This window comes from Pecten maximus, chromosome 18 (assembly GCF_902652985.1).
Source record: "Pecten maximus chromosome 18, xPecMax1.1, whole genome shotgun sequence".
In the NCBI taxonomy this organism is placed as follows: Eukaryota; Metazoa; Mollusca; class Bivalvia; order Pectinida; family Pectinidae; genus Pecten; species Pecten maximus.
In genome coordinates this window covers 3264980-3276011 of record NC_047032.1, presented here as the reverse complement: position 1 = coordinate 3276011, position 11032 = coordinate 3264980, and the positions used below count along the sequence as shown (strand labels likewise).

Below are 11032 nucleotides of genomic sequence, written 5' to 3'. Positions count from 1 at the left end.
TGTTTGTGTGAAGTCTCCATGTGATAGGCCAGAACTTTTGCTGATTTATAGTGCTACCTCAATGAGGCATACTGCCCAGCAGGACACCCCACCCAGTCACATTATACTGACAACGGACGAACCAGTCGTCACAACCTTAAAAGGCTGAGCGCTAAGCAGGAGTAACAAACCCAAAGCCTTCCTCACAGAGGCGAGATGAGGAGGAAAGAGAACAAGAGGAAAGAGAACAAAGCCATCAGATTATGTTTTATAATGTATTTACAAAGAGAATATTAAAAACCATGTAAAAGACTCTGAATGGTTATGTACTTGCATAAAATTTGTGGAATTTAAAATAAAAAAAGAAAACAAACCAAAAAAAGTTTCACACACAGAATCTGGTTATTAAAATGAGGAGTTTATTATAGAATTGGTTTTATTGATCAACAATTTTACTGGGATAAAAGAAAAGATACAATTTAAGATAAAATGTTTGGAACAAGACTTTAATGAATTGCATTCAAAACTCAACACTTTCAATAACCTAACAAACAATGGTAAGATGTCCAAAGTGTAATCCTTTCATAAACTTAAATCAATTTTTATCTTGAATATTCTGTAAAATAATGTCAAACTTAATTGCTTTCCAAACTATTTTAAAATATTCATGTTAAGGCACCTAAAAACTACATCATTGTTTTGTTTTCAAACCGACTGGCATTCTTATTACCCCTACAATAAATGTTACTATTAATAGATCTGTATTGTTAATAAAACAATAGAATAAAACAATAGAACCTTAATGGTCATCGATCGGACACAATTATATCCTGGACAACCTTAATGGTCATCGATCGGACACAATTATATCCTGGACAACCTTAATGGTCATCGATCGGACACAATTATATCCTTGACAACCTTAATGGTCACCGATCGGACACAAAATTATATCCCGGACAAGTTCAGAAGACATCGGGTACAAAATTTCAAGTTAGATTGGGTGTCCATGATATGATAACCATTAGGTACATATTCACCGAGTATAAATCTTAATTAATGAAGTTTTTCAAAAATTTGTTCAAAGAAAGAGAAGGAAACATAAGTTTTGGACTAAACAATGATTTATAATGTAATGAACCTTATCAATTTATTTGTGCAGCACATGAATGGTCAAGGTCACTCAATAGAACACACTAGAAATGGCATCAGCCACAAAGCTACAGGTAAATTACCAGCAAACACCACCTCTTGGCTCTGAAGACTGATTAAAACATTAACTTGCGTAGAATTTTGTCAAGATCAACTTGATGGCATTTCCTTATAACGGACTGCTGGAGAAATGTGACTGTACGAAATTAACAGATTCCCCGATGTAACACAAGCCTGAACTTGTAGGGGTAAAACATACATAATTGTAAAAAGTAAGTGATTCTAGAGACAAAAACAAATTAAAACAGATGATAATGGCTACATGAATATATTCCAATTCAGATGCAAACATGGACAAATATTTTTATATAGATTTCTTATAATTATTATCTCAAAAATACTTGTGTATACATTATCTGGAACATTGAAAATCTTGTAAAAAAAAAAATAATTACAAGAATTTTTTCAATCTTTCTGTAATACATTTATTCAAAAATACTTCATATAACCTGTATGAAAATTACTAACTAAAATATATAAAACGGCCCAAATGGCCCGGTAGGTTTCCTACACTTCATGTACATTGATGAGAGTCCATAATTCCAAATGCCTTCTGATGTCATCTCACACTACTCTCAACAGTCATCTCACACTACTCTCAACATTGTCATCTCACACAACTCTCAACAGTCATCTCACACTACTCAACATAGTCATCTCACACGACTCTCAACATTGTCATCTCACACGACTCTCAACAGTCATCTCACACTACTCTCAACACAGTCATCTCACACTACTCTCAACAGTCATCTCACACTACTCAACATTTTCATCTCACACGACTCTCAATATTGTCATCTCACACGACTCAACAGTCATCTCACGACTCAACACAGTCATCTCACACTACTCTCAACAGTCATCTCACACTACTCTCAACAGTCATCTCACACTACTCAACATAGTCATCTCACACGACTCAATGGTCATCTCACACGACTCAACAGTCATCTCACACGACTCTCAATATTGTCATCTCACACGACTCTCAACATAGTCATCTCACACGACTCTCAACATTGTCATCTCACGCGACTCTCAACATAGTTATCTCACACGACTCCCAACATCGTCATCTCACACGACTCAATAGTCATCTCACAAAACTCAAGTCATCTCACCCGACTCTCAACATTGTCATCTCACACGACTCTCAACATTGTCATCTCACACGACTCTCAACATAGTCATATCACACGACTCTCAACATAGTCATATCACACGACTCTCAACAGTCATCTCACACGACTCTCAACATAGTCATCTCACACGACTCTCAACATTGTCATCTCACACGACTCTCAACATAGTTATCTCACACGACTCAAGTCATCTCACACGACTCAACATTGTCATCTCACACGACTCTCAACATTGTCATATGACACAACTCTCAACATTGTCATCTCACACGACTCTCAACATAGTTATCTCACACGACTCAAGTCATCTCACACGACTCAACAGTCATCTCACACGACTCTCAACATTGTCATCTCACACTACTCAACATAGTTATCTCACACGACTCTCAACACAGTCATCTCACACGACTCTCAACATTGTCATCTCACACTACTCTCAACATAGTCATCTCACACGACTCTCAACATAGTCATCTCACACGACTCTCAACATTGTCATCTCACGCGACTCTCAACATAGTTATCTCACACGACTCCCAACATCGTCATCTCACACGACTCTCAATATTGTCATCTCACACTACTCTCAACATAGTTATCTCACACGACTCTCAACATTGTCATCTCACACTACTCTCAACATAGTCATCTCACACGACTCAACAGTCATCTCACACGACTCTCAACATAGTTATCTCACACTACTCTCAACATTGTCATCTCACACAACTCTCAACATTGTAATCTCACACGACTCAACATTGTCATCTCACACGGCTCTCAACATAGTTATCTCACACTACTCTCAACATTGTCATCTCACACGACTAGTTTTTTGGAGCTCACACTACTCTCACGATTTCTATCAAATTATACGCGAAACACTGAAGACTGAGGAATCCTCCCCTTGCTTAAAATCCATGTAGTTTTTATGTTTGTACAGTCAAATTCTGAAAAATATAGAAATAAATCATGGTCAAGGAATTCCATATAATACACTTTCTTCAAGAAAGCACTGTTAAAGTCAAAGAGTGTTGTCCAACCCACAGTACTCCAGATATTGTGCAGAACCCAAAAATGGACTGGCGAACAACCCAAGTACTACATGGCATCGCATCTTGCAATGTTGAGATTGAATTTGATAAGCACAATGAAAGTTATATAATTCATACACTACATCATACATAATAACTCATTTGTGACAGTGTAGTCACCGATACGTCATACATAACACAGGTCATTTGTCTGATGTAGATGACAGTGTAGTCACTGATACGTCATACATAACACAGGTCATTTGTCTGATGATGGTGATAGTGTAGTCACGGATACGTCATACATAACACAGGTCATTTGTCTGATGAAGGTGACAGTGTAGTCATCAATACGTCATACATAACACAGGTCATTTGTCTGATGTAGGTGACGGTGTAGTCACCCATACGTCATACATAACACAGGTCATTTGTCTGATGATGGTGATAGTGTAGTGACTCATACGTCATACATAACACAGGTCATTTGTCTGATGTAGGTGGCAGTGTAGTCACCCATACGTCATACATAACACAGGTCATTTGTCTGATGAAGGTGACAGTGTAGTGACTCATACGTCATACATAACACAGGTCATTTGTCTGATGATGGTGACAGTGTAGTCACCCATACGTCATACATAACACAGGTCATTTGTCTGATGTAGGTGGCAGTGTAGTCACCCATACGTCATACATAACACAGGTCATTTGTCTGATGAAAGTGACAGTGTAGTCACCCATACGTCATACATAACACAGGTCATTTGTCTGATGATGGTGATAGTGTAGTGACCCATACGTCATACATAACACAGGTCATTTGTCTGATGAAGGTGACAGTGTAGTGACTCATACGTCCTACATAACACAGGTCATTTGTCTGATGATGGTGATAGTGTAGTGACCCATACGTCATACATAACACAGGTCATTTGTCTGATGAAGGTGACAGTGTAGTGACCCATACGTCCTACATAACACAGGTCATTTGTCTGATGATGGTGATAGTGTAGTGACCCATACGTCATACATAACACAGGTCATTTGTCTGATAAAGGTGACAGTGTAGTCACTGATACGTCATACATAACACAGGTCATTTGTCTGATGAAGGTGACAGTGTAGTCACCAATACATCCTACATAACACAGGTCATTTGTCTGATGATGGTGACAGTGTAATCACGGATATGTCATACATAACACAGGTCATTTGTCTGATGAAGGTGACAGTGTAGTCACCCATACGTCATACATAACACAGGTCATTTGTCTGATGTAGGTGGCAGTGTAGTCACTCATACGTCATACATAACACAGGTCATTTGTCTGATGAAGGTGACAGTGTAGTCACCCATACGTCATACATAACACAGGTCATTTGTCTGATGTAGGTGACAGTGTAGTCACCGATACGTCATACATAACACAGGTCATTTGTCTGATGAAGGTGACAGTGTAGTGACCCATACGTCATACATAACACAGGTCATTTGTCTGATGAAGGTGACAGTGTAGTCACCCATACGTCATACATAACACAGGTCATTTGTCTGATAAAGGTGACAGTGTAGTCACCGATACGTCATACATAACACAGATCATTTGTCTGATGTAGGTGACAGTGTAGTCACCGATACGTCATACATAACACAGGTCATTTGTCTGATGATGGTGACAGTGTAGTCACCCATACGTCATACATAACACAGGTCATTTGTCTGATGTAGGTGACAGTGTAGTCACCGATACGTCATACATAACACAGGTCATTTGTCTGATGAAGGTGACAGTGTAGTCACCCATACGTCATACATAACACAGGTCATTTGTCTGATGAAGGTGACAGTGTAGTCACCAATACGTCATACATAACACAGGTCATTTGTCTGATAAAGGTGACAGTGTAGTCACCGATACGTCATACATAACACAGGTCATTTGTCTGATCAAGGTGACAGTGTAGTCACCCATACGTCATACATAACACAGGTCATTTGTCTGATGAAGGTGACAGTGTAGTCACCAATACGTCATACATAACACAGGTCATTTGTCTGATGATGGTGACTGTGTAATCACGGATATGTCATACATAACACAGGTCATTTGTCTGATGTAGGTGACAGTGTAGTCACGGATACGTCATACATAACACAGGTCATTTGTCTGATGTAGGTGACAGTATAGTCATCAATACGTCATACATAACACAGGTAATTTGTCTGATGATGGTGATAGTGTAGTCACCCATACGTCATACATAACACAGGTCATTTGTCTGATAAAGGTGACAGTGTAGTCACCCATACGTCATACATAACACAGGTCATTTGTCTGATGTAGGTGACAGTGTAGTGACCCATACGTCATACATAACACAGGTCATTTGTCTGATGAAGGTGACAGTGTAGTCACCCATACGTCATACATAACACAGGTCATTTGTCTGATGAAGGTGACAGTGTAGTCACCCATACGTCATACATAACACAGGTCATTTGTCTGATGTAGGGGACAGTGTAGTGACCCATACGTCATACATAACACAGGTCATTTGTCTGATGTAGGTGACAGTGTAGTCACCGATACGTCATACATAACACAGGTCATTTGTCTGATGAAGGTGACAGTGTAGTCACCGATACGTCATACATAACACAGGTCATTTGTCTGATGAAGGTGACAGTGTAGTGACCCATACGTCATACATAACACAGGTCATTTGTCTGATGAAAGTGACAGTGTAGTCACCAATACGTCATACATAACACAGGTCATTTGTCTGATAAAGGTGACAGTGTAGTCACCGATACGTCATACATAACACAGGTCATTTGCCTGATGTAGGTGACAGTGTAGTCACCGATACGTCATACATAACACAGGTCATTTGTCTGATGTAGGTGACAGTGTAGTCACTCATACGTCATACATAACACAGGTCATTTGTCTGATGTAGGTGACAGTGTAGTCACCGATACGTCATACATAACACAGGTCATTTGTCTGATGAAGGTGACAGTGTAGTGACCCATACGTCATACATAACACAGGTCATTTGTCTGATGAAAGTGACAGTGTAGTCACCAATACGTCATACATAACACAGGTCATTTGTCTGATAAAGGTGACAGTGTAGTCACCGATACGTCATACATAACACAGGTCATTTGTCTTATGATGGTGATAGTGTAGTGACCCATATGTCATACATAACACAGGTCATTTGTCTGATGTAGATGACAGTGTAGTCACCCATACGTCATACATAACACAGGTCATTTGTCTGATGTAGATGACAGTGTAGTCACCAATACGTCATACATAACACAGGTCATTTGTCTGATGTAGGTGACAGTGTAGTCACCCATACGTCATACATAACACAGGTCATTTGTCTGATGTAGATGACAGTGTAGTCACCCATACGTCATACATAACACAGGTCATTTGTCTGATGTAGGTGACAGTGTAGTCACTCATACGTCATACATAACACAGGTCATTTGTCTGATGTAGATGACAGTATAGTCATCAATACGTCATACATAACACAGGTCATTTGTCTGATGATGGTGATAGTGTAGTGACCCATACGTCATACATAACACAGGTCATTTGTTTGATGAAGGTGACAGTGTAGTGAGCCATACGTCATACATAACACAGGTCATTTGTCTGATGAAGGTCATTCTGATGAAGGTGACAGTGTAGTCACCGATATAGATACACACAGTAATGATTGATTGTTGTTACTTTCCTGTAAGTGTACATTGACAGATTTTGCTTACTTCAAATTCTGGATAGCTTCCAAAATCTCATCTTTCTTCTCGCACTTGATCTCCTGAAAGGAAAAAAAATATATATTTGAGTGATACTGATACTCCATCTGAGATTTGAACTTTGTGAATATACACAGCTACAGTGTTTCTCCAATTCCTCTGTGAGGTTTCCATTTCTAGATAGTAACACCCAGCTTCGCACAGGAATAATATCCACATACTGATAGATAATTCAACATCAAACATTCTGTGACAGATGTTGATTGTGGACAAACATAACATCAATGATCATAGGATTTTAAGAGATGCAGACTGTCTGACAAAAATATTGACAAGCTTCATGGTCACCATTAAGATTATGATGGTAAACAAGAGGTCCATGGGCCTGAACGATCATCTGACTCTAAAGACCCTTGTACTATAATTGTACATTATCATTAGCAAGTATGGTGGCACTGTGGGCCATGGTAGCCATCTTGGATTTCGGACTGAGCCAAAAAATAACAACACTTGGTCAGGACCATCTCTGGATCATTTTAGGTACACTAGCGCTGAATCCCACATGTGACACTTCAGAAGAAGTTTGAAAAAAATCATGTCCGCGCAATCATGTTCCAAAATGGAACCCATGGCTGCCATGTCAAAGATTTTACGAGACTGAAATATAACAACACTTTGTTGGCTCTCCTTCCTTAACATCCTCACCAGTTTCCAACTCAATGGCACTAGTGTAACTGGAGAAGAAGTTTAAAGTGTGTTTTTCAAGATGGAGGCCAAGCTTAAAAGGTGGCTATTCTGAATTTCGGACCAATCCAAAAAATAACAACACTTGGTCAGGACCACCTCAGGATCATTCCAAGCAAGTGTCAGCTCAATCCCACCAGTGGAACTTGAGAAGAAGTTTGAAATGTGAAAAGTTTACCATGGCGCACAATGCCCCACGTGCACATCGGGAAGAAGCATGATGACAAAAAATTGGCAAGCATTCAAGTCTGAAAACTATGATTCTTCTTAATGCTCATACTTTTATGTCTTTATCAATTGTTACTATGTTAGCTGTTCTAAATCAAGTGAAACTTTCAGGGTGATATCAAACAGATTGTTGATCAAAGTATTGATTGTATCTTTTCTGCTACATTTATTAGCTCATTTGTGAATCTAATGTGTTTAATCTGTTGAACACAGGTTGTGCCCCACAGTTTACTAAACACTCAAGTCTCCTACTAACCTCTTCAGATGTCAAGGTGTACCCCTCATCCACTTTAGACTCCAGGAGTTCAATCTGTCGGAGTTTTTTCTCCAGCCTCCTTTTCTCCTTTTTCTTCTCGACATCAGACTGCAAAAAAGTACAACACAACTGATGTTGAAATTGATAACGGCTATCAAAGAAACATTGTTACACCTCATATATATATATTATGTATATTCTACTACGTTAAAACAAATCATGTGCCGGGCTGAGAAAACATCGGGTCACCCGCTGTACAGTAATTCTGCACTAATTTTTTACCCATGCTCTGTGGAGACATGAAAATTTGTTCAGTCAAGGCATCATCTTCCCCTCGGTTTATGTTCATGTCTTGTCATCTTCCCCGAGGTTCATGTTCATGTCTTGTCATCTTCCCCGAGGTTCATGTTCATGTCTTGTCATCTTCCCTGCGGTTTATGTTCATGTCTTGTCATCTTCCCCGAGGTTCATGTTCATGTCTTGTCATCTTCCCCGAGGTTCATGTTCATGTCTTGTCATCTTCCCCGAGGTTCATGTTCATGTCTTGTCATCTTCCCCGAGGTTCATGTTCATGTCTTGTCATCTTCCCCTAGGTTCATGTTCATGTCTTGTCATCTTCCCCGAGGTTCATGTTCATGTCTTGTCATCTTCCCCGAGGTTCATGTTCATGTCTTGTCATCTTCCCCGAGGTTCATGTTCATGTCTTGTCATCTTCCCCGAGGTTCATGTTCATGTCTTGTCATCTTCCCCTAGGTTCATGTTCATGTCTTGTCATCTTCCCCGAGGTTCATGTTCATGTCTTGTCATCTTCCCCGAGGTTCATGTTCATGTCTTGTCATCTTCCCCGAGGTTCATGTTCATGTCTTGTCATCTTCCCCGAGGTTCATGTTCATGTCTTGTCATCTTCCCCTAGGTTCATGTTCATGTCTTGTCATCTTCCCCGAGGTTCATGTTCATGTCTTGTCATCTTCCCCGAGGTTCGTGTTCATGTCTTGTCATCTTCCACGAGGTTCATGTTCATGTCTCCCCAAACCAAGGGAAATAAAATTTCTATTAATCATATTGTCAGCCTAATTCTCAAAACCACAATTAGCTGTCTCACGGAAGAGATACTGTCATCCTCAGTCTCCATACTTTAACAGGTTGTCATGGTGACAACTAAACAAGGAGATGTCCTCTGTCTCCAAACTTCAACAGGTTGTCATGGTGACAACTAAACAAAAGGAGATATCCTCTGTCTCCAAACTTCAACAGGTTGTCATGGTGACAACTAAACAAAGACATATCCTCAGTCTCAAAACTTTAACAGGTTGGCATGGTGACAACTAAACAAGGAGATATCCTCAGTCTCCAAACTTTAACAGGTTGTCATGGTGACAACTAAACAAGGAGATATCCTCAGTCTCCAAAATTTAACAGGCTGTCAGGGTGACAACTTAACAAGGAGATGTCCTCAGTCTCCAAAATTTAACAGCTTGTCAGGGTGACAACTAAACAAGAAGATATCCTCAGTCTCCAAACATTAACGAGTTGTCAGGGTGACAACTTACCAAGGTGCTACTTGAGTAGATAACTTACCAAGGTGCTACTTGAGTAGACAACTTACCAAGGTGCTACTTGAGTAGACAACTTACCGTGGTGCTACTTGAGTAGACAACTTACCAAGGTGTTACTTGAGTAGACAACTTACCAAGGTGTTACTTGAGTAGACAACTTACCAAGGTGTTACTTGAGTAGATAACTTACCAAGGTGCTACTTGAGTAGACAACTTACCAAGGTGCTACTTGAGTAGACAACTTACCGAGGTGCTACTTGAGTAGACAACTTACCAAGGTGTTACTTGAGTAGACAACTTACCAAGGTGTTACTTGAGGAGACAACTTACCAAGGTGTTACTTGAGTAGACAACTTACCGAGGTGCTACTTGAGTAGACAACTTACCAAGGTGTTACTTGAGTAGACAACTTACCAAGGTGCTACTTGAGTAGACAACTTACCAAGGTGCTACTTGAGTAGACAACTTACCAAGGTGCTACTTGAGTAGACAACTTACCGAGGTGTTACTTGAGTAGACAACTTACCAAGGTGTTACTTGAGTAGACAACTTACCAAGGTGTTACTTGAGTAGACAACTTACCGAGGTGCTACTTGAGTAGACAACTTACCAAGGTGCTACTTGAGTAGACAACTTACCAAGGTGTTACTTGAGTAGACAACTTACCGAGGTGCTACTTGAGTAGACAACTTACCGAGGTGTTACTTGAGTAGACAACTTACCAAGGTGTTACTTGAGTAGACAACTTACCGAGGTGCTACTTGAGTAGACAACTTACCAAGGTGCTACTTGAGTAGACAACTTACCGAGGTGCTACTTGAGTAGACAACTTACCAAGGTGTTACTTGAGTAGACAACTTACCAAGGTGCTACTTGAGTAGACAACTTACCGAGGTGTTACTTGAGTAGACAACTTACCAAGGTGTTACTTGAGTAGACAACTTACCAAGGTGTTACTTGAGTAGACAACTTACCAAGGTGTTACTTGAGTAGATAACTTACCGTGGTGCTACTTGAGTAGACAACTTACCAAGGTGTTACTTGAGTAGACAACTTACCGAGGTGTTACTTACACGTGGTCTTGAGTA

The 11032-nt window shown here is 39.9% G+C and overlaps 2 protein-coding genes across 2 annotated transcripts in view; one reads left to right on the top strand and one right to left on the bottom strand.

The window, feature by feature from the left end:
* The first annotated feature begins 78 nt into the window (after positions 1-78).
* Positions 79-3279, top strand: LOC117316190. Its single transcript, XM_033870706.1, has 2 exons — positions 79-2212; positions 2328-3279. Exons 1-2 carry the CDS (start codon positions 1738-1740, stop codon positions 2807-2809), a joined length of 957 nt encoding a protein of 318 aa, XP_033726597.1. The 5' UTR covers positions 79-1737; the 3' UTR covers positions 2810-3279.
* Positions 470-11032, bottom strand: part of LOC117316189 — a gene marked incomplete in the record, with an annotated part of 27548 nt that continues 16985 nt past the window's right edge. Inside the window, 3 exon segments of the mRNA XM_033870705.1 lie at positions 470-3289; positions 7170-7222; positions 8389-8496. Of these exon segments, the coding sequence (XP_033726596.1) occupies positions 3283-3289; positions 7170-7222; positions 8389-8496 (168 nt within the window).